We start from the raw sequence: 24,768 nt of genomic DNA, 5'->3' as shown, positions 1-24,768 counted from the left end.
GCCAGGGGAGCCAGACTTGATAATGCCTGGTCTACAGACTTTTCACCCAAGTTTGATGTCGCTTAGCCACTTCTTCTTGATGTGCCATCTTGCTCGTACTTTTATGTTTGATCAGCACAATGAGTTCACCCTTCACATATCACCCCCAATAAAGTAAACTATTTACCCTACTCCCATTCTGCACTCTCACCTTCTGCATCGCAGCACATAGGATGTCATTACCCTGGTGATATGGGACTTCCACAGATCCCAGGAACTGCACATTGAACCTCTCCACCCAGACGCTGTTCTTTTTCATCCCTGAATCAATAGACAACAGAGGAGGCATTAGAAACTGACGTCAGCCCATTAGAGACTGAAGTCCATCTGTCACAGGTAGCTTTCAGATTGGCTGGAATATTACGAGGAAGGAGGACATTAACCTCCCCCCATCTTGAGGTCTGATGGTCGCTGGCATGGTGCGAGCCAATGTAAACGCTCAAGACAAGGGAGATGACTCCGAAATTGATTTGCAGGAAAAAAAAGCCTGCAAGTTTTTTTATTTTTTTATTTTTTTAGACAAAATGTAATAATTTGGCTACCTGTTTCTTAAATTTTATATTATAATGGAAGCTAGGATCTCCCTTGGGGACACCCAGTGGCAAATGTGTGGAATGTGGTCAGGAATTATAAGCCAGTGTACAGTTACTAATTGATGGGTGCCCAGTAACGTTACTTGCTGAGTTGTGTTGGAATTGCCTATCACTGTGCAACTCTAGCTGCATAACAGGTACTGCATGTAGCATTGCAACCAACTTTCCAAATTTAATGTATAATGCAAATTTGGGAAGCGTGGGCACTGTTAAGAGTGAATTAAAAATATAGCAGGATCAATTCTGCTATCTCAGTGGCGAGAGGGGGGGGACAGGCAGGCAGCCACAATTGCAGGACTCAGAAGCTCAAACATCGTGGCGGAGGGAGGAGCCATCTGCACTTTATTCAGTGGAGCCAGCTTATTTACATACTTTACATGTGTTCCCTGCACAGTTTGAGCCTTGAGCATAGTTTGTAGTGGAGATCTCACCGAATGCAGAGCATGCAACCTTTAAAGGGCGACTGGTCAAACGGAAAGGCAAGTGGCTGTGTTGTGGGGCAAAACTGCAGGGTTGAAACATAGTCACAGCAGAGTTCAGATGTTGGAACGCTATGAGTGAAGGGATGTGTGGATGGACCAAGGTCAAAACAACAATAGGCACAAATCTACAGGATGGCTTGACAGCCTGTTAATCTCCCTGTCGTGCCTTTGTTCATCTTGTACTAACTCAAACTTCTATTAGAAAATACCAATGCTGAGTGGCCACAGCATTGCATCCTAAAATACATTGCAAACCCTAAGTTCTGTCTTTGTTGATGGGAGAACCCATTTTAAAGGTGTCAAGATTTATCTGCAGTACCTAGTAATGCTTGTAGGTGGCACTGCAACTGCTGTCTATAAAGGCTAAAGGCCTATCATGTAGCATTAGTGCAAACCCAAGCTCTAACTATATTCTTGCTGTTAAAAGTCAGTCTCTGTGTTACAAGGCAGCTCCATTACAAATCCATTGAGTGGCAGTGTGGATAAAGGAGTTATATAAATAAGTCTCTCCAAATGACATCCACATCCAGCCTCTTTATACTTCCTAGTTTACACCCATGCCCCTGGAATTCACTCCTGAACACTCCCTGGAAAATACTGTGAACCTTCCTGATCTTGCATTAAGTTTCCCACTGCAGCACTGCAGAGTTTCAGATCTTGGTTAGCTAAAAGCCCTAATGCTCTTCACACAACCACAGACAATATTCATTGCCCTCCACCCCCAATTCAACAGGCGTGAATGCCCTCTGAACTTGAACCCCAATTTTACTTTTGGACCTACCCAGAAATTCCTTAGCCTGGTTGACTACTTCATGGGCGTAGAATGCCGGGAAGATCCCACACTCCCCTGTCCGCATGTTGTAGCCTCGGTACCAGTAGTCATCTTCCTCCTCTTCAACATATAATGGGTCATCAACATCCAACTCCAGTTCATCTTGGTGGCGAGGTATGAACCTTCAGAGAACAGGAAACAATTCGGTTACACCAGGAAATGAACAGATCAAATGAGGAGTTGAATCTGAAGTGAGAGCTCCAAAATTAGTTTGATAAAATGTGTTCAGTATGCACAGTAACGTTGGATAAATTTTAAATGGATGTCGCTGAAGTTTTGCACACTCCATGACTGGCTTTCAAATAACTCAAGGGTGAAATCGATCCAGGTGTTCAAGTAGATTTAATGTTCAACATGTCCAGTCAGTGCAGTACATCAATCAAAGCCAACAGAGTGCTGAACTACATGGCCAAAGCAATAGAGTACAAGTCAGAGAAAATCATGACCAAACTGCACAGTGCTCTGATCAGACCACACCTAGAGTACAGTGTTCAATACTGGACCAGTAATCCGGAGAACGTGAATTCAAATACCAGCATGGCCATTTGAGACTTTGAATTCAATTTTAAAATATCTGGCATCAGTGAAAGGGACCATGTAATTGTTAAAAACAAATGTCCTTTAGGGAAGGAAACCTGTCGTCCTTACCTCGTCTGACCTATATGTCCCACATCAACATGGCTGATTCTTAACGGACCTAGCAAGCTATTCAGATGTATCAAAATTCTATAAACACGGATCATAGAAGTCCAAAAAGGCCCACCACCATCTTCTCAGGACAATTCAATGCAAGCCTTGCCATCAAAGCTCATATCCTGCTGCAGACTATGCAGAGAAGAATCATGAACTGATCCCTGGTTTCAGAGAGACTGAGTTAAGAGGAAAGACTGGAGAAACTTGGGTTCTTCACCCTGGAATGGAGGTGGCTGAGGGGACTTTCTAGAGCTATATGACAGTACACAGTGCAGAAAATATAAATTCATAGAGTATTTCAAGTTAACCCATGATAGTAGGGCAAGGGGGCATAGGGCTTAGGACTGACATCAGGAAGTTCTGCACAGAGAGGGTGGCCAACACATGAATGGGCTCCCAGGTAGAGAAATGGAGAGAAAAATCTCTAGAATCATTTGAGATATAGTTGTGATGGTTGTAGATGCTCGGAGGTCTTTTTGATGGATGAGTTAGGATGGGCTCGACCAGATCTATCTTGTGAATCTTATGTTGGAAAAATCAGCAGATCCAACAAAGTTTGGATAGGATTAAAACTTATTTTTCTTTGATGCTTGGGAATTCTTAAAAAGACAGGGGTTTCTGTGGTTTGAAACAATGAGGCCAATGTAATCGACAGGAGGCAAATGAGGCCACTTTGAACTGAGGTTCCTTTATTCGCAACACAGAAGGCTAAAGAACCTAAATAACAACACGTACCAGATAAACCTGCTCTGGTCAAAATAGTGGCTAGCCTCTGTTACCACGGACACATCAACGATAACAGTTCTTCACTGTCACACCCCCGGGTTGATAAGAAACATTAGCCGAAAGGATGGAAAGCTTTGATTTCCTCACAAGCTCGGGGGAATTTAGTCCTTTTTCAGTGATTCCCCCACTCTGTTCTGTAGCAAGGTTAGAGTGATGCTGACAGAGTGGGGCCCTGCTCAGGATCTCCCTCCAACTTAAACCTTGGGGGACCATTCTTACCGGAATACCGCTCGATGAGTCTGCTCCCGTTCCTCACCATTTATTGTACACGAGTAAAGGCCAAAAGATTCCGTACCTATTCAGGAGAGAGAGAACGACGTCACTCCAGCCAGAGGTGTCCCAACCCTTCCCACTGACCTCAACACCCACCTGCCCCATCGCTCATCATATCAAAAACACTACCCTCACCACAACATCCACCACTCACTGCGACTCCATTCCCCTCACCACGAAACCACCGCCCAATCACCCATCACTGCAACACCCCTCATCACAACAGCATCCTTTTCATCCCTCAGCGCCAGTCCCCATCTTCACAACACCAGCCTCCCTCTTCTACCCATTACTGCAACACTAGCCCACCCCATTCCTTACCCCACACCCACCCCCCACTACAATAACCATCTCTTAGCTCAACACCAACCTTCCTATCCTCACTTCAACCCTTCACCACAACACCCACCCCCTTGTTTCAATGCAAAATCCACTCCTCAGCTCAACATCCAACCCCTCAGTGTAATGCTAAACCTCTCCTCTTACTTCGATACCCCTCCCACCCTAAATTGCCTTAAATCGGTGTCCTCTTGTAACTGACACTTCTACCACTGGAAACAGTTTCTCTTATTTACTCTCATCAAAACTCCTCCTAATCTCTGCTCTTAAGGAGAGCAACCCCAGCCTCTCTATTCTCTTGATATAGCTTAAGGCCTTCATCCCTGTATTACTGGCTTTTTTCTTGCACTGTATAGCCCAATAACTAGAGGATTATCCCATGTTCTGTATTCTCTCTCTGTCTCAGCAGATTATTCCCAATGAAATGGAAGAGATATGTACATTATAAGGGATCTTCCAAGAAACTGTTCTCAGAGCATGAAATCCTCAGCACTGACATTACACAAATGAGCAGAAAAATAGTAGCTCAAAAATTTGTATGGAATATAATGCTAATTCATGACACAGGCTATCACAATGGAAGCATTCATGAGCATATGGTTCACACTGGATCTGCCACACAGTACATGCGGAAACTATTAATTAGATGGCACAGCTTACTGGAAGATCGAGAAGTGCTGTTGACAAAAACATTGAGGAATTTCTTGGAAAACTGTGTGTCGGCTTCAGGCGATGAATCCTCTGACAAATTCTCAATGTCCTGTTTCCCTGTGCAGTCCCCAAACTCATTGTCCATTTCCAACTCGCAGTTGTCACATAGCGTTGAGATCTCACTGTCATCACTCAAGATGGACGTGCAGTGCTTCAAACTGATGAGCTCCAAGGTGGTGTTCTCATCTACCACCAGAGTATACTTAATGGAGTCGTAGGCCAGGGACTGGTCCAGCTGCTTGCTGGCCGCCCTGTGTAATGGTGACAATTCCTTCAGGCTGAAAGGTCCATTAGATGGGTCACTAAAGGATATGGGTATTTTGGGGATTGCATTAAGCGGCGGAGAAGGTGGGCTTGAGCATCTGCTGGTAAAGTCAGTCTCGACACTGACCGGCTTTGATTTCATCTGCGCTTCCAAGGCTATTGCTTTAGAAAATTTACTCAATTCAGTTAACTTATCTTCTAGAATAAATGCAGCTTCTAGGTCTTCTCTGAAATTTGGACAGCCCATGTCCTGAAGTGGCTTTATCCCTTGAAGGGATTCCACTGACTCCTCATATGTGAAGCTTAGAGTGGAGTTTGGAATTGTGGTCTGGCTGGCAGCTACATAGTCCTGTTCATTTGTGTGATTGTTCTTAAAACCCATATTTAGCTCTGCCTCTGACTCACAAGAGCCAGCTCTCGCTGGGATAAATGACACATCACAGCTGTCTCCTGTCATGACTGTGTCATTGGGTTGATTACTCAAAGCCAAGTAGAGGGTGGGTGGTTTATTGGTAGGAAGTGGCTCTAACTCAGGTTCCTTGACTTTTGTTTCTTTTCCTTTTGCCTCATCTTTGGAGAACATGAAGTCACCAAAATCATTGTTCCGGTCCATTAAGTCAATGTCTAATTGGGGATGGGAAAGATCTGCATTTTCAGAGCCTTCTTGGCCTGAGTCGATTTGGTGGCCTGAACTGCGCAGTAGCTTGCTGGAACTGACTGGCTCGATCTCAATGTCAGAGCACGAAGAAATGGTCTCACTGAACGAGTTAGTTTGCAGCCAGCACTCGTCTTTGACAGAGTGGGAGCCTTGTGAAATCATTGTGTTGATCATGTTACTGAGGAGCCAAGGAGAGTCAGAACTTTCACTCAGGTCAGGGTCCGAATCATGATCAGAACACGAAGACTCAGAATCATTACTCAGTTCATCATCACTGTTCTCTTCAGCATTTTCTTGTATGTGTGATTTAGGGCTTGGAGCTTGAGACAGTGCTTGATTTGGTATAATATCAAGATATGTTGGCCTGGTGGTACCTTCACTCTTACTGTCTGGTTTGAACTCTGGAGCTTGTTGCGAAGTAACCTGGTTTTTAGTTTGGTCAGGATCTTGCAAAGGCCCGTTAATAACCTTGTCAAGTTGGTCAGTTATTAGCTCTGACTCCGAGACTCTAGCAGAAATATCTGAATTGGTTTTGTCCACCGCACATACGAATCTCCCTGTATACCCACTGTCAAGGCCCCATTCAACAACTGGCTCCAAGGAATGAACATTGGTATTGTTAGCTGTTTTTACCAAGTACAATCGATCTTTAACAGTTGCAGTACTGATTTCTCCTTCCCAGTCAATCTCAGGATCAGAGTTGGGTGAACTTGCTTCCTCAATTGAGTTGGTTAGGTGCGATGACCTACCACTGCTGCTCTCGCTGGTCAGGTCTAACTCTGTCTCCGAGATGGAAGAAATCATGTTGCATGCAGCACTGTTGTCACATGTAAGTCTTTCTTCCAGTTCTTCCAATTCAGAGTCAGAACCAGAGGAACCACCATCCTCGCTTTGGTATGACTGCATGAATTTCTTGGTGCTTTTACTGGTGAGATCTGCCACAATGCCTGGGTCAGAGGAAGGAGATACTGTATTGCTATTGGAACTAGATGGCTGTGCATAATCAACAGCAGTCTCGTGCGTAATGTGATCATGGTCCAACTCTGAGTTTAAGTTGTGAGTCGAAGAACCCATTGCAATGGCGGCAGTGGACTTCAAATTGGCTTGCTCAAGAACTGGTGGCACAAAAACAGTTTGCTCTGTGTGTGGTCTGTGCATCTTGCTTGCAACTCCAAACTCTAGTTCTAGCTCTACATCAGACACAGGAGTACAGGAACCATTGCTAAGGTTGGATGATGATAAGCATTTACGAGTGGCAGCAAACGTCTGATCAGCTTCAACCTCAGTATTCATCCCTAGTTCAGATGAAAGTGTGTACATTTCACTGGATCTATTACCAGGACAAGAATGTTCCTTGGAGCTACTGCTAGTCAGGTCCTGTTCCAACTCTGTGTCTGAGCTTTGTGATGTGATATTGTCAGTTGAGTTAGTTGGATGTACATTGCCATCGTGACCAGGTTCCATCTCTGGGAAAGAGCTTGCTGACTTTCTATGAAAACCAAAAGACCCTGTCGGAGAAAGACAGTGTTTAGCGAGTTCTTTTTTTGCATGCAATGATGGATATGGCAATGATGGCGATACAACATTCATATTATGATCCTCTATGAGTTGGTCAGCCTTGTTGTTACCGTATTCCAGAGTATCCCGCCGATTCCCTTCAAAATCGTATAGTAGAGGTTTCAGAGGTGACTGGGTTGATGCAGTCTCCATGTGTGTCAATTGCGATCCATTGCCATGGGGCCCAGAATTTGGGGCGGTCATACACCAGCTACCCGGGTGTACACTGTCCTGGACACACTGATGTGGAGGGGTTAAATGACCTGTAACGACAAAGGAACTATTTACAAATCTATATCAATAATTTGGATGAAGGAACAGAATGTATGGTTGCTAGATTTGCTGATGACACAAAGATAGGTCAGAGAGTAAGTTGTGAAGAAGACATAAGGAGTCTGCAAAGGGATATAGATAGGTTAAGTGAGTGGGCAAAAATATGGCAGATGGAGTATAATGTGAGAAAATGTGAACTTGTCCACTTTGGCAGGAAGAACAGAAAAGTAGTATATTATCTAAATGGAGAGAGCTTGCAGAACTCTAGCTTGCAGGTACAGCAAGTGATCAGGAAGGCAAATGGAATGTTGTCATTTATTGCAAGGGAAATTGAGTATCAAAGTAGGGAAGTTCTGCTACAGTTGTACAGGGTGTTGGTGAGACCACATCTGGAGTACTGTGTACAGTTTTGGTCTCCTTACCTAAGAAAGGATATTATGGCATTCGAAGCAGTTCAGAGGAGGTTCACTCGACTGATTCCTGGGATGAAGAGGTTATCTCATGAGGAAAGTTTGGACAGTTTGGGCCTGTATCCATTGGAGTTTAAAAGAATGAGAGGTGATCTTATTGAAATATATCGGATCCTGAGGGTGGATGCTGAAAGGATGTTTCCCCTTATGGACAAGACTAGAATTAGGGGACACAGTTTAAAAATTAGGCGTTTCCCATTTAAGATGGAGATGAGAATTTTTTTCTCTCAGAGTCGTTGTCAGTGGAATTCTCTTCCACAGAGAAAAGTGGAGGCAGAGTCAATGAATATATTTGAGGCTGAGCTAGATAGATTCTTGATTGACAAGGGACTCAAAGGTTATAGCAGGTAGACAGGGAAATAGAGTTGAGGCCACAATCAGACCAGCCGTGGTGGAGCTGGTTGGAGGGGCCGGATGGCCTACTCCTGCTCCTAATTCCTATGTTCTTATGAAACCTTTGTGAAAAGAAATAAATTACATCTATATAGTATTTTTCACCTCAGGATGTTCCAAAGTGCTTCACAGCCAATGAAGTGCTTCTTGAAATGAACTCCCTTGACCTTCTTTGAATAGTGCAACAGGTTCTTTTTTGCCACCTGAGAGGGCAGGGTGCTTCAGTTTAACATCTCATCTGAAAGATGGCACCTCCAATAGTGCAGCTCTGCTTCAGTACTGCGCAGAAGTGTCAGCCTAGATTATGAGCTCAAGTCTCTGGAGTGGGACCCATGACCTCTGGAGTGGGACGCGTGACCTTCTGACTCCCTTTTACCACTAAGCCAAGCCCAATACTCAAATGAGAAAAGATGCTTTTATCGATGAAATCTCATAAAATTATCGAAGAACTTCAGGTAAAATTAATTACTTTAAAGTGCAGTGACTGTGTTACTGCGTCAAACACAGTAATCATTTTGCAGAAATGAGGATCCCACAAACAGCTTCCTTTATTTTGCTGCTGTTGGTTGAATTGGGAATGTTGGTGGCTGAGGCACCAGGAAAGCCTGCTGCTCTGCTTCCAAAAGTGTGTTGGGATCTTTAATATCCACCTGCGCAGGTAAACATCTGGTCCTAAAGATTAACGGTAGAAAGGACGCTGCAAAAACTGAACGTTTTTGGTTAAATTTCAGGAATATGAAGGGAAATATAGGACAGAAATTTGACTGGGCCCATGGGAACAGGAGTAGGCCATTCAGCTCCTCAAATCTGATCCACCATTCAATCAGATCATGGCTGAACTGTATCTTAACTCCATTTACCACCTTGGTTCTGTGACCCTTAACTCTCTTGCTAACAAAAACCTACCAATCTCAGTTTTGAAATTTTCAATTAACGCTCAGCCCCAACAGCTTTTTTGGGGGAATAGTGTTCCAGATTTCCACTTGGTTTTTGATATAGCATTGGACATCCTTAGGCACAGGCATAGCTTGGTCATTTTTGCTGCCATTTTCTGTCTGGAAAATTGGCTCAACTAAGTCTGATTTCAAATGCTATTAATTCTATTAGGACTTCAGTACAGACCCATTGAACAGAGGGAGAGATATGTAGCTAACTGCAGAAAATTGCTGGAACGGGGCCTTAATGACGACAGGTGACTTTAATGATCCGAAGATAAATTCTGGTAAAAATAATGCAAGTGCCATAGAAGGGAAGGAGTTTCCACAATGTGTCTGGATTTCATTTTGGACCTGGTAGGAGACCGTGTTGGATCTCATTCTTGGAAATTAAGTGGGCAAGTAGATAATGTGGAATAGGGGAGCATTTAGGAAACTGCAACTAGATGGAACATTTCCATTCAAAATGGGAGAAAGGGATAAGCAGGTAACCAGGGGCCTGACCTCAGCAGTGGGTAATATTTAGAGGCTATAATGTGGGATAAAATGAACATTCACCTGGAAAGACATAGGTTAATTAAGGTCAGATTACATGGCTTTGTAAAAGGTTCATTGTATCTGATGAACTTAATCGAGCTTTTTGAAGAAATGAAAAAGATTTGATGAGGAAATACAAGAACAAGAATCCACCTACTCTCTGGAAACACAATCCTGATTGTTTTAGCTTTCTTCCACCCCCTACCACCCTGAAAGTGCTGACTCTCTCTCTCTCTCTCCTCTCCTGCCCCCTTGAAAGTGCTGACTCTCTCTCTCTCTCTCTCTCCTCTCCTGCCCCCTTGAAAGTGCTGACTCTCTCTCTCCTCCTGTCCCCTTGAAAGTGCTGACTCTCTCTCTCTCTTCTCCTGCCCTCTTGAAAGTGCTGACTCTCTCTCTCCTCCTGTCCCCTTGAAAGTGCTGACTCTCTCTCTCTCCTCCTGCCCCCTTGAAAGTGCTGACTCTCTTCTCCTGCCCCCTTTCAAAGTTCTGACTCTCTCTCTCTCCTCTCCTGCCCCCTTGAAAGTGCTGACTCTCTCTCTCTCTCTCTCCTCTCCTGCCCCCTTGAAAGTGCTGACTCTCTCTCTCCTCCTGTCCCCTTGAAAGTGCTGACTCTCTCTCTCTCTTCTCCTGCCCCCTTGAAAGTGCTGACTCTCTCTCTCCTCCTGTCCCCTTGAAAGTGCTGACTCTCTCTCTCTCTCCTCCTGCCCCCTTGAAAGTGCTGACTCTCTTCTCCTGCCCCCTTTCAAAGTTCTGACTCTCTCTCTCTCCTCTCCTGCCCCCTTGAAAGTGCTGACTCTCTCTCTCTCTCTCCTCTCCTGCCCCCTTGAAAGTGCTGACTCTCTCTCTCCTCCTGTCCCCTTGAAAGTGCTGACTCTCTCTCTCTCTCCTCCTGTCCCCTTGAAAGTGCTGACTCTCTCTCTCCTCCTGTCCCCTTGAAAGTGCTGACTCTCTCTCTCCTCCTGTCCCCTTGAACGTGCTGACTCTCTCTCTCTCCTCCTGCCCCCTTGAAAGTGCTGACTCTCTTCTCCTGCCCCCTTTCAAAGTTCTGACTCTCTCTCTCTCCTCTCCTGCCCCCTTGAAAGTGCTGACTCTCTCTCTCTCTTCTCCTGCCCCCTTGAAAGTGCTGACTCTCTCTCTCCTCCTGTCCCCTTGAAAGTGCTGACTCTCTCTCTCTCCTCCTGCCCCCTTGAAAGTGCGGACTCTCTCTCCTCCCACCCCAAAAGTGCTCTCGCTCTCCTCTCCTGCCCCCTAGAAAGTGCTGACTCTCTCTCCCCCCCCCCGTCCCCCGCCCCCTTGAAGGTGTTGAAACTTCCATTTGTCACAGCTCTCTAAGTGATGTTACTAAGTTTTGTGGACTGAGTTGAAACTGTTGGAATTTCATTTCTAGTGGGATTCTTAAAACTAACAGAAAGTAACACCAACGGATGATACAGCACAGATAGAGGCCATTCGGCCCATCATGCCTGTGCTGGCTCTTTGGTAGAGACATCCAATTAATTCCACTTCCCTGCTCTTTCCCCATCACCCTATAATTTTTTCTTCTTTCAAGTATTTATCCAAATCTCTTTTGAATTTTACTGCTGAATCTGCTTCCACCATCATTTCAGGCAGGGCATTCCAGATCATGACAACTCAATGTGTAAAAGAATGTTTCCTCGTGTCACTTCTAGTTCTTTTGCCAATCACCTTAAATCTGTCGTTTGGTTACCAACCCATCTGTCACTGGAAACAGTTTCTCCTTATTTATTCTATTCAATTCATGATTTGAACACCTCTGTCAAATCTCCTTTTAACCCTCTCTGTTCTAAGGAGAACAACCCCAGTTTCTCCAGTCTCTCGACATAACTGAAGTCCCTCATCCCTGGTACCATTTGAGTAAATCTCCTCTGCACCCTCTCCATGGTCCTGACATCTTTCCTAAAGTATAGCGTGCAAGTTTGAACACAATACTCCAGCTGAGGCCAAACCAGTAATTTATTATGGTTTAGTATAATTTCATTGCTTTTGTATTCTATGCTTCCAATAATAAAGCCAAGGATCCCATAAGTATTTTTTTTTTTAAAAACAGCCTTGTCCTCCACCTTCAAAGATTTGTGTACATACATACCCAGGTCTCTCTGTTCCTGCACCATTTAGTTCATATTGCCTCTCCCTTATTCTTCCTCCCAAAATGTATCACTATAAACTTGTCTGCGTTAAGTTTCTTCCGCCACGTTTCTGCCTATTTTAATCAGTCTATGTCTTCCTGAAGTCTGTTACTATTCTCCTTATTGTCTATTACATTCCCAAGTTTATCATCTTCAAACTTTGAAATTATGTCCTGTACGCCCAAATCCAGGTTATTAATATATATGAAAAAGAGCAGTGGTCCCAATACCAACCCCTAAGAAGTACCACTCTATACTTACCTCCAGTCTGAAAAGCAACTGTTCACCACCACTCACTGCTTTCTATCCCTTCACCAATTTTGTAGCCATGCTGCCGTTGTCCCTTTAATCCCATAGGCTTTAATTTTACTCACAGGTCTATTATGTGGCACTTTGCCAAACGCCTTTTGTAAGTCCATATAAACATCAACTGCATTACCCCCATCAGCACTCCCAGTTACTTCATTCAAAAAACTCAATCAAATTAGTCAAACTCAATTTGCCTTTAACAAATCTGTACTGAATTTCATTTATTAGCCCATACTTTTCCAAATTTCAATTAATTTTGTCATAGATTATTGTCTCTAAAAGTTTCCCCACCTCTGACGTTGGGCTGACTGGCCTGTAGTTGCCGGGTTTATCCCTTTCGTGTTTTTGTGAACAGGGATGTAACATGAGTAATTTGCCAGTCCTCTACCACTACCCCCATGCCTTTGATTATGCCTTCAGTCTGGAGTAGGATTCTTCAAAGTGTATGAAGATACTGCAACTTATTGTGCTGTTAGACCCTGATAGCACTTTTAAAATGTTTGCTTAGTTAGTGCAATGTGTCACATCATCGAATAATGGCATGTGGGTTCATGCCAGTGATTCACTAGTGATCGCAACTGTGTCATACAGCAAAATCACCAGGCGTAGGTGAGATGTTCTGAGCAATGAGAGGGGAATTGTATGGCCTTTGGAGACTGAAAAAGATCAACTAACGGAGGAAAAAGTTGCATCTTATTCCAGGTGAACATTGAGCCTTAAGGACAAGTTCTGTGTTTGTTCCAATTGTTGAATGGGCAGTTCACATCCCATAACACCTTCCTGATGTTGTTGACCCCTTTAGATAATGTGTGAAGATGGGGATGCAATGGAGAGCTCCCACCCTCCTTTTACCTCCCACTGATGACCATGCTGGGAAGAAAACAGCTTAGAAACAGGTTGGTACTCACCACTAGAGGAATGGAGCAGTGTCTCCTGCCAGCTAGCTTTCCTGGGAGAGAAACTGGCATTGTTATTGAGAGAATCCTGGAAAAAGAACAGGAGCAAGTCTGAAGAATGCAAGCAAATCCACAACTACCTAAAGACACACTTGTGAGAGATACCGGTTACAATATGGCACCTGGCCCAACGTAACTCTGCATTCTTCACATTTAATCACAGACAGTGACCTGCGGCAGGCTTTTTGACCATAGCACATCACCACCAAGCACACTAAATGGGGTGGGGGGGGAAGGTGTCATCACTGGACAGTGATTAACAGTGGTATCCCTGGCTGATATTTTGGTCCCTTCCCCAGTCCAGGTGCCCTGAATCCAGTTTTAACGCTGCACATCAAATCAGCTAACTTCACAAGAGACCCTCTGGTCAGTACCATGCTCAGTACCATGCTATCCTTGATGTTTTGTGCACCCCTCAGCCATCAGGGAACAGGTTTTATAATGCTTGTGGTAACTGGTGGATCCCAAAATGTCACAATGCTTTTTTGAGGGAAAGATCTTCCCCTTTTTTATTCATCATTCCCTTGTGAGTGCTTTGCTATCTCACCAACCTGTGAGTGGGAGAGTGGAGTGGCAAGGTTTAAGGTGGAAGGTCGGGTCTGTTGGATGGTTGTGGCAGAGGGCGAGGGCAGCAGCTCTGTTTCCTCCATGTCGTCTGTGTCATCAATCATTTCAAATTCCTGCAGATCATCCTGGAAGGAGCAGATCTCTGTCACAGCCTGAGGTGCTCCCTTCACATCCAGCATCAAACAGTCCTACCAAGGGGACATAGCACAGAACACTCATTAGAACACTGAAAAACCAGAATACAGGGGAGGCAGAAATCAGAATTTTGGGCCCTCAAAAATCTAGGGGAGGTTGCAGATGGTTGGTGGATTCTGGCAGAAATTTGTAAAGGACGATGAGGATTGCAAAGTCACTAATTTAGGGGATGGTGAGGCAGTGGAGGTTAATATGGGAGTAGTGTATGGTACTTAGCACAGGATGGGATAGAGCAACAGAGTTGTGGATGAGTTGGAGTTTGTATATGGTAGAGATTGGGACAGTGGAGAAGAGCATTTTTATAGGTTAGGCCCAGAAGTGACACACTGTAGGCATAATGCTGATTGTAAGCATGGGAAATTCGATGGGCAGCTGCTACTTAATGGCTGTCTGCAATCTCTTGGAAGTAAGATCCTGTGGTATAATGGCCATGTTACTGGACTAGTAATCCAGAGGCCTAGACTAATGATCTGGAGACATGAGTTCAAATTCCACCACAGCAGCTGGGTGAATTTAAATCCAGTTAATTAAATCTGGAACAAAAAGCTAGCATCAGTAATGGTGACCATGAAACTATCCAATTGTCATAAAAGCCCATGTGGTTCACATAAGTCCTTTAGGGAATGAAATCTGCTGTTCTTACCTGGCCTATATATGACTCCAGACTCACAATAATGTTGTTGACTCTTAACTGCCCTCTGAAATGGCCTAGCAAGCCTCTCAGTTGTATCAAAACGACTATGAAAAACTATGAGAATAAAATCAGACAGACCAACTGGCATCGATCAAGGCACTGGACTCGGACATGACAAAGGCACACCCAGCCAACCCTGCAAAGTCCTCCTCACTAACTCTTGGGGACATGTGTCAAAATTGGGAGAGCTGTCCCACAGACTAGTCAAGCAGTGACCTGACTTAGTCAGTCATTCTCACTGAATAATACCTTTCAACCAATTTCACGGACTCCATAACAATCCCTGGGTATGTCCTGTCCCATCGGCAGGACAGACCAACCAGAAGTGGTGGCACAGTGGTATACAGTTGGTAGCGAATGGCTTGGGATATTCAACATTAACTCTGTACTCCATTAAGTCTCGTAGTATCAGGTCAAACATGAGCAAGGAAACCTCCTTCTGATTACCACCTACTGCTGGCCCTCAGCTGATGAATTAGTGCTCCTCCATTTTAAACACCACTTGGAAGAAGCATGGAGGGTACCAAAGGCACAGAATGTACTCTGGGTGAAACTTCAATGTCCATCAACAAGAGTAGCACCACTACTGACTGAGCTGGCTGAGTCCTGAAGGGCATATCTTCCAAACAGTGGCAGGTGGTGAGAAAACTAACATGAGGGAAAACATACTTGACCTTGTCCTCACCAATCTACCTTTCACAGATGTATCTGTCTATGACAGTATAGAGAGACTGGGTGGCCATACAGCATACTGAAACTTCCCACGCAGGCCACACGCAAGTTGGTCCCATTAAGTTACTGCGCACTTCAGCAAACCAGCCATACGAAACAAAAGAAAGTAGAGACTAAGTTTCTGATGGCACCCTCCATCGTGTTGGGTGGCACTTTCATCATGCTAAATGGGATAGATTTAGTACAGAGCTAGCAGCTCAAAACAGGGCATCCGAGGCACTGTGGGCAGCAGCAGAATTGCATTCCATCACAATCTGCAACCTCATGGCCTACCATATTCCTTCCTCCACCAGTACCATCGAGCCAAGGGACTATGCCTAGTTCAATAAGGAGTGCAAGCATACCTAAAAAGGTGTCAATCTCGTGAAGCTACAATACAGGACTACCTGCATGCTAAACAGTGGAAGCAACATGCTAAAGACAGAGCTAAGTGATCCCATAACCAGTGGATCAGATCAAAGCTCTGCAGTCCTATCACAGCCAGTCGTGTATGGTGGTGGACAATTAAAACAACTAACAGGAGAAGGAGGATCCACGAACACCCTCAATCTCCATGATGGTGGTTCCCAGCACATGAGTGCCAAAGACAAGGCTGAAGTGTTTACAACCAGCTTCAGCCTGATGTGCTGAGTGGATGATCCATCTCAACGCTTCTTGAAGTCCCCAGCATCACAGGCGTCAATCTTCAGCCATTGATTCACCATGTGATATCAAGAAACAGCTAAGTGCACTGGATACAGAAAAGGCTGAGGGCCCCAACAACATCCTGGCTGTAGTGCTAAAGACTTGTGCTCCAGAACTAGCCATTCCTCTAGCCAAGGTGTTCCAGTGCCAGTGTTGTAACTGTAGCTACCCGACAATGTGGAAAATTGCCTGGGTATGTCCTGTCCACAAAATGCCAGAAAAAAAATAAAATCCAACCAATTACTGCCCCAATCAGTCTACTCTCAATCATCAGCAAAGTGATGGAGGGCATTGTTGACAGTGCTATCAAGCAGTGCTAACTCACCACTAACCTACTCACCAATTCTCAGTTTGGGTTCCACCAGGGCCACTTGGCTCCAGACCTCTTTACAGCCTTGATCCAAACATGGACAAAAGTACTGAATTCCAGAGGGGAGCTAAGAGTCCTTGAACTCAAGGCAGCATTTGACCAAGTGTGGCATCAAAGAATTAGAATCAGGAGAAAACTCTCCACTGGCTGGAGTCATTACTAGCAGAAAGGAAGGTGGTTGTCTTTATCAGAGGCCAATCATCTCAGTCTCAGCACATCATTGCAGGAGTTCCTCATGGTAGTGTCTTAGGCCCAACCATCTTCAGCTGCTTCATCAATGCCCTTCCCTCCATCATAAGGTTAGAGGTGGGGATGTTCGATGATGATTGCACAGTGTCCAGATCCGTTTGCAAACCCTCAGATAATGAAGACAGCTGTGGCTGCATACAGCAAGATCTGGACAGCATTCAAGTTTGAGCTGATAAATAGTAAGTAACATTTGTGCCACCTTAATACTCAGCAGTGACCATCTCCAACAAGAGGAAGTCTAGCGACTTCCCCTCGGCATTCAACAGCATTACCATTGCTGAATCCCCCATCAGCATACAGGGGTTGTCACCATTGACCAGAAACTTAACTGGACCAGCCACATAAATACTGTAGATACAACAGGTCAGAGGCCAGGTATACTTCGGCGACTGACTCATTTCCTTATTCCCCAAAGCCTGTCCACCATCCACAAGGCACAAGTCAAAATATGATGGAATACTCTCCACTTGCCTGGCTGAGTGCTGTTCCAACAGTACTCAACAATCACATCACCATCCAAGATAAAGCAACTACTTGATTGGCCGCTGCCGCCACCCTCCCCCCCGGCCCACAGCCATTCACTATCTTAAACATTCACTCCCTCCATCACTGGCATACTGTGTCTGCAGTGTGTACCATCTATAAGATGCATTGACAGTACTTCCCAAACTCATGGCCTGTACCACTTAGAAAGGACAAGGGCAGCAAGTGCATGGGACCACCAGCCCTCTAAGTTCCCCTCCAAGTCACACACCATTATGACTTGGAAATATATTGTCATTCCTTCATCGTCGCAGGGCCAAAACCCTGCAACTCTACCGAAAGCAGCACTGTGGCAGCCGCTTCACCATATAGACTGCAGCAATTCAAGAAGGCAGCTCAGCACCACCTTGTCACGTGAATTAGGAATGGGCAATAAATGCCAGTGATACCCACATCCCATGAATGAATGAACAAAAATGCACTTTTCAATGCCAGTTAGTAGAAAGCAATTTTCTGAAGCAGAAGGCAACATAGCAGTGATCAGGGCCTTGGATTCACTGATGCAGCCATGGAGACGTTCATTCGGTCTTCACTATAGATACAATTCACATCCCAGTATTAGCTGTAAGTCAGGAAGTGGAAGGAAGGGAGGAACTAAAGAAAATTATAAATCACCAGGAAAGTGGTCCTGAACAGATTGTTGGAGCTGCAGGCTAACAAGTCCCTGGGTCCTGACAGACTACATCCTAGGATGTTAAAAGAAGTGGCTAGTGAGATAGTTGATGCATTAGTTTTAATTTTCCAAAATTCCCTAGATTCAGGGAAGATTCCATTAGATTGGAAAATAGCGAATGTAACACCTTTATTCAAAAAGGGAGGAAGACACAAAGCAGGAAACTACAGGAAAATATTAGAAGCTATTCTTAAAGATGTTATAGCAGGACATTTAGAAAAATTCAAGGTAATCAGGCAGAGTCAACATGGTTTTGTGAAAGGGAAATCATGTTTAACCAATTTATTGGAGTTCTTTGAGGGAGTTACATGTGCTGTGGATAAAGTGGATGTATTGCACTTAGATTTCCAGAAGGCATTTGATAAGGTGCCACATCAAAGGTTATTGCAGAAAATTAAAGCTCATGGTGTAGGGGGTAACATATTGGCAAGGATAGAAGATTGGCTAGCTAACAAGAAACAGAGTAGGCATGAATGGGTCATTTTCTGGTTAGCAAGATGTAACGAGTGGTGTGCCACAGGGATCTGTTCTGGGGTCTCAACTTTTTAGAAACATAGAAAATAGGAGAAAGAGTAGACCATTTGGCCCTTCGAGTCTGCTCCGCCATTCTTTATGATCATGGCTGATCATCCAACTCATTAGCCTGTTCCCGCTTTCGCCCCATTGCCTTTGATCCCTTTAGACCCAAGAGCTATAATCTAACTCCTTCTTGAAAACATACAATGTTTTGGTCTCAATTGCTTTCTGTGGTAGCGAATTCCACAGGCTCACCACTCTCTGGATGAAGAAATTTCTCCTCATCTCAGTTCTGAAAGGTTTACCCCATATCGTTAGACTATGACCCCTGGCTCTGAACTCCCCCACCATCGGGAACATCCTTCCTGCATCTACCCTGACTATAAATGACGGAGATGAAGGGACCGAATGTATGGTGCTACGTTTGCTGATGATAAAAAGATAGGTAGGAAAGTAACTTTTGAAGAGGACATAAGGGGCTACAAAGGGATATAGATAGGTTAAGTGAGTGGGCAAAGACATGGCAAATGGAGTATGATGTGGGAAAGTGTGAAATTGTCCATTTTGGCAGGAAGAATAAAAAAGCATATTATCTAAATGGTGAGAGATTGCAAAGCTCTGAGACACAGAGGGATCTGGGTGTCCTACTGCATGAATTGCAAAAGGTTCGTATGCAGGTACAGCACGTAATTAAGAAAGCTAATACAATGTTATCGTTTATCGTGAGGGGATTTGAATACAGAAGTAGGGAGGTTATGCTTCAACTATACAGGGCATTGGTGAAACCACATCTGGAGTACTGTGTACAGTACTGGTCTCCTTATTTAAGGAAGGATGTAAATGCATTGGAGGCAGTACAAAGAAGGTTTACTAGACTAATACCTGGAATGGGCGCGCTGTCTTACGAGGAAAGATTGGCCAGGCTATGCTTGTATCCGCTGGAATTTAGAAGAGTAAGAGGTGACTTGATTGAAACATACAAGATCCTGAGGGGTCTTAAAAGGGTGGATGTAGAAAGGATGTTTCCCCTTGTGGGAGAATCTAGAACTAGGGGTCACTGTTTAAAAAAGGGGTTGCCCATTTAAGACAGAGATGAGGAGAAATGTTTTCTGTGAGGGTCGTGAGTCTTTGGAATTCTCTTCCTCAAAAAGTGGTGGAAGCAGAGTCTTTGAATATTTTTAAGGCAGAGGTAGGTAGATTCTTGATAAGCAAGGGGGTGAAAGGTTATCCGGGGTAGGTGGAAATGTGGAGTAATCAATCAGTTCAGCGATGAACTTATTCAATGGCAGAGCAAACTCGAGGGGCTGAGTGGCCTACTCCTGCTCCTAATTCGTATGTTCGTAAACCAACTGAGCAGCCCGGCGGTCCAATAGATAACGTTTGCCCAGCCAGATGGTCAGGAGGAATTAAGAGAGAGGGCAGAGTAAGTCAATGCCACCAGCACTGTTCCCAGGAATTACCTCATCAGGACTGCCAAGATTCCTCTTCACGTTTGCTCTCTCCACTACCCTACAATACTTTAGCCTCAGCACTCAATTCTTCTCTCCCCGTTTCCCATTCCTCTCCTCCAATACGTCACTTTACTGCAACTCCTCACTGCTTGCACTCACCCTCTCCCGCCAGACCTCCTACTGCCCTTGTATTTACTACTCCCTCCTGCCCTCACTTGCTGCTTCCTTTTTACATCATGCACACTGTGGTCAGCTGTCTCAAACATCTTCATATCCTTTCAACAGGTCACACACAAACCCACTGCCATTTTTACTGCAGGAGAAGATGGCACACAACAGGAGGAAAGTACAAGAATGGGAGGAGATTCTGCTTCTATAAACAGTCTGACACTAATGGAGGAGGTAGTCATTAGCATAATTAGCAGTGAAAACACACACCACCAGAAATGGCACATCAGCAACAACTTACATTTATATGGCACGTTTAAAGTAATAAAATGTCCCAAGGTGCTTCACATTAGCATTATCAGATGTAATTTGACATCAGGCCACATAAAGAGATAGTAGGACAGGTAACCAAAAGCTTGGTCAATTAGAAAGATTTTAAAGGAGGAAAGGTAAGGAATTGCAGAGGTTAAAGGCCAAGGCTGCTGAAGGCACCACCTCCAATGGTGCAGCGAAGAAAATCAGGGATGCACAGGAGGCCAGAGTTGGAGGAACGCCGAGATCTTGGAGGGCTGGAGCAAATTACAGAGATTGGGATACAGCACTAGACAGCAGGATGTTTGGGTATCTGCCTTTCTTTTCTAACTGCTTAATTCTCTTGCTCACACATGTTCACTCCTGCTGCCCAGATCTCCTGCACCTGCAACCCCTCCCCCCAAACTGCCATGCTCCTCCTGGCCCACAAGGAGACGAAGAGATAGATAACTGACCCTATTGGGCCACTTCTGGGTCTAGTTACTATTCCCAGTAGGTTTGACCTGGCAGGGAAGCCACCACTTCTACACTTCTTCAGGCCTCAAGTTAAAAAAAAAAAATCGCAGATCAATTAAAAATTGGAGCCAGCCAGATTGGGGCAGACAAGGAATGGATAAGATTTCCCCCTCCTGCATCCAACCCCCCTCTCTACTTAAACTTAAGGCCTTAATAGATTTGTAAAATGAAAATCCTTGTTGAAATCTTTTTGTTCCGAGTGTTCTTGTTGCAGCTGATGATCCTGCAATGCCAGTCGACAGTAATATTAGTGTTTGTCTCTGGGTGATTGCGGATTACTGGAATATGGAAGGACTGAGACAGACGTTGGATGTTCTGATGAAAGGTCACAGACCTGAAAAGTTTACTCTGCTTCTCTCACCACAGATGCTGCTAGACCTTCTGAGTATTTCCAGCATTGTCTGTTTTTATTTATGTTGGATGTGATTGTTAATGCAGGGACAGGGATTGTTCAGTAGATGCTCTTCAATGAGTTTCTGCTAAATAGCTCTGGTAGCTGGCAGATGATGGATCCCTCCAGCTTCCTCACCATCCTCTGTCACTAGTGTCTTCTCCCTCATTGTACTGAAGGCCCTTGCCCAATAGTGGTTCTGTGTATGGGAGTGGAGAAGGTAACCACTATCATGCAGGATATCAATCAGCATAGTGGTGCCTCATCAGACCCCTTTCCTATCCTGAGTGGCGTGAAACAGGGCTGTGTTCTTGTACCTACACTGTTTGGGATCTTCTTCTCACTGCTGCTCTCATGCATTTAAGTCATAAGAAGGAATTTTCCTTCACACAAGGTTGTTCAACCTTGCCCGTCTTAGAGCGAAGACCAAAAGTACGGAAAGTCCTCATCGGGGAACTCCTTTTTGCTGACGATACTGCATTAACATCTCACACAGAAGAGTGTCTGCAGAGACTCATGGACAGGTTTGCGGCTGCCTGCAACGAATTTGGCCTAACCATCAGCCTCAAGAAAATGAGCATCATATGACAGGACGTCAAAAATGCTCCATCCATCAATATCGGCGACCACGCTCTGGAAGTGGTTCAAGAGCTCACCTACCTAGGCTCAACTATCACCAGTAACCTGTCTCTTGATGCAGAAATCAACAAGCGCATGGGAAAGGCATCTGCTGCTATGTCCAGACTGGCCAAGAGGGTGTGGGAAAATGGCGCACTGACACAGAACATGAAAGTCCAAGTGTATCAAGCCTGTGTCCTCAGTACCTTGCTCTATGGCAGCGAGACCTGGACGACGTATGTCAGCCAAGAGCGACGTCTCAATTCATTCCATCTTCGCTGTCTACGGAGAATCCTTGGCATCAGGTGGCAGGACCTTACCTCCAACACAGAAGTCCTCGAGGCGGCCAACATACCCAGCATACACGCCTTACTGAGCCAGCAGCGCTTGAGATGGCTTGGCCACGTGAGCCGCATGGAAGATGGCAGGATCCCCAAGGACACATTGTACAGCGAGCTCATCACTGGTATCAGACCCACAGGCCGTCCATGTCTCCACTTTAAAGACATCTGCAAACGCGACATGAAGTCCTGCAACATTTGACCACAAGTTGTGGGAGTCAGTTGCCAGTGATTGCCAGAGCTGACGGACAGCTATAAAGGCGGGGCTAAAGAGAGGCGAGTCGAAGAGACTTAGCAGTCCGCAGGAAAATGGAGACAGAAGTGTAAGGACAGCGCCAACCGTGTAACAGCCCAGACAACCAATTTTATCTGCAACGCCTGTGGAATTGACCTTTATAGCCACTCCAGGCACTGCTCCACAAACCACTGACCACCTCTAGGCCCTTGCCCATTGTCTCTCGAGCCAAGCAGGCCAAATGAAAAAAAGACTCTCTCTGGGCTGTATTGCAAGAAACAACCTGACCTGTCCTGGCAGCAGAATCATTGCTTGAGGACTCCAATGGTCTGCTCAATGAGGGCTCTGTTGACCCATGGATCTGATTGTACTGTAGTTTGGCTGCAAAATGTGGGTTCCTGGGAGTCATGAGCCAAGTGTGCAGGGTATAGCCCTTGTTCCCAGACAGCTAGCCTCTCTCACTCGCTGTGTAGGACCAAAGAGTGCCGGGGGGTGGGGGGAAAAGAGAGGGTATAGAGGTTTGGCACAACATAAAAGCACTATGGCAGCTGCTAAGATTGTGGGCACAGAGCTGCCCGATGTACTGCAGATGATCACACGCAAGCTCCGTGCTAATGGAATAGAAGTGGTGATTCTTAAAGGCAGCGGATGTGAAGGAGCCAGCAGGGTGATTTGAGAGCAATGAGGCTCTGAACTTGGGGGCAACCTGCAAACTGTGAACTCCAGAGCCCTATCCAGCTGCTTTTGGATTTCCATGGGGAAAGTGATGAAAGGGCTTGCTCTGAAAACAAGGCATCAGTTACTTGCTTAAAGTGAGGATAAACTTAGACTGACTGATGTTACAGATATCCCCTGTGGAACCTGGAAGGAGCTGCAGACAAAGAGTGTGAGGGCTGCAGTGACCTTGACTGTACTGGCAGTGCTACGTTAGCTGTGGAAGTGGGCCTCATATATTGTTGCCTCTCAAGAAAAGGACAGCCTCCTCACACACTGTTCCTCAAATAACTGCAGGCAAGTTGCCCTGGGCCGATACACTCTTTTGGGAAGGTAAAGACTCCTGCCCTCCTTTCTCTGATCTCCTTGCAGTTTTAGTTCTTGTTTGCTCCTTAAGTTGCTAAAAATTGCAATATAAAAACAAGTAAAAATGTCTCGCAGTGTTTTGCCTGACAAAACTCTGAAGTCTTTCAAATGTCACTAGAAATGGCCACACCCTGGCTTGTGGCACCAGTGTTTTGAGGGTGGGGTGAGGAATTGATGCTAGTAATGACTTTGGGAGTCCTGACTTGGTCACTTGATCGCAATTTTCTCACTTTCATTAGGCTCCCTGCCTGTTTCCGATGGAAGTTGTGATCACTTAAATCGAAGACCGCCCAGAAATGGGAATGAGCAGGCAACCAGCCGTAATGAATGTTTCTGCTTGTCGTGCAGTTTCTCTCTCACTCCCAGCCCATGACGATTATCCCCGCACAGACTGCTGCTGGGGCTTCTGAGCTCTGGGCACAGCAGCTCTTGACTGCTGCCCATTCGTAGCTAGACACTCAGGGCCTCACCTGTAGTCTCCAACCTGACTGTCCATTGCAATCTATCTTTTCTCTGTCTGACTCTCTTTCATTCTCTCTATTTTAACAACAACTGCTATGGTTAGTGCTGCTCTGAAATTCTGATGTAGATTTTACTTAGTGCTGTGGAGACAATGTAGTCCCAAACCGAGAGGCCTGAGGATCGCCAGGAATTGGTTCTCGTGCCTCATCTACACCTTTGGGGTTGAGCTGGCATCTGTTATGTCTCCATGGGAAGCTTGCCCCGGGAGAAAAATCAATTTCAGGCCACCTACCTTGCTGCTAGCAGCTCTCAGGTGAGTTTGGGGAGTAGAGGTGGAGGTGTTGGAGCAGCCAATGGAGGGAGATGGCAATCGCCATTACTGCAAGTCAGGGCAAGCTCTCTGCTCCTTCTAGCTCCACAGAAAGGATTAAAAACAAAAAAAAATTAACTTACCATTAGCTGGTGGCCACCGAAGAATCCCGAGCTCACTGGATTATGGTTGACTAATTTAGTAAAGGCGTTCAACAAGTGTCAGAGACCACTCATTAACATACATATGGGATCTGATGCTCATTTCAGATGGGTGCTTGGGAGCAATCCACATTGATATACTGAGACACAATTAGCAATGGCCCAATGCCTGTGCAGATTGGGCCCAATGTTAAATTGATACAGGTTGCACCCATTTTCCTCCTGAAACATGGGTGCAGTGCATACCAATTTT

The 24,768-nt window shown here is 45.1% G+C and overlaps 1 protein-coding gene across 2 annotated transcripts in view; it reads right to left on the bottom strand.

Annotated features, from left to right (window-relative positions):
* mapk8ip2 (mitogen-activated protein kinase 8 interacting protein 2) overlaps positions 1-24,768 on the bottom strand; it is a 69,743-nt gene that overhangs the window by 5,156 nt on the left and 39,819 nt on the right. Inside the window, exons 3-9 of one of the 2 annotated variants that reach the window (XM_068059336.1) lie at positions 13,799-14,002; positions 13,200-13,275; positions 7,299-7,490; positions 4,698-7,178; positions 3,645-3,720; positions 1,896-2,068; positions 191-300 (exon numbers count right to left, since the gene is read on the bottom strand). In XM_068059336.1, the coding sequence (XP_067915437.1) occupies positions 191-300; positions 1,896-2,068; positions 3,645-3,720; positions 4,698-7,178; positions 7,299-7,490; positions 13,200-13,275; positions 13,799-14,002 (3,312 nt within the window). Of the gene's footprint in view, positions 1-190; positions 301-1,895; positions 2,069-3,644; positions 3,721-4,697; positions 7,491-13,199; positions 13,276-13,798; positions 14,003-24,768 lie in introns of both variants that reach the window. The other variant, XM_068059335.1, reaches the window with a different exon arrangement.

This window comes from Heterodontus francisci, chromosome 27, assembly GCF_036365525.1.
Source record: "Heterodontus francisci isolate sHetFra1 chromosome 27, sHetFra1.hap1, whole genome shotgun sequence".
Lineage (NCBI taxonomy): Eukaryota > Metazoa > Chordata > Chondrichthyes > Heterodontiformes > Heterodontidae > Heterodontus > Heterodontus francisci.
The sequence above is the reverse complement of the archived record's forward strand: the minus strand, read 5'-3'. Positions and strand labels throughout refer to the sequence as shown.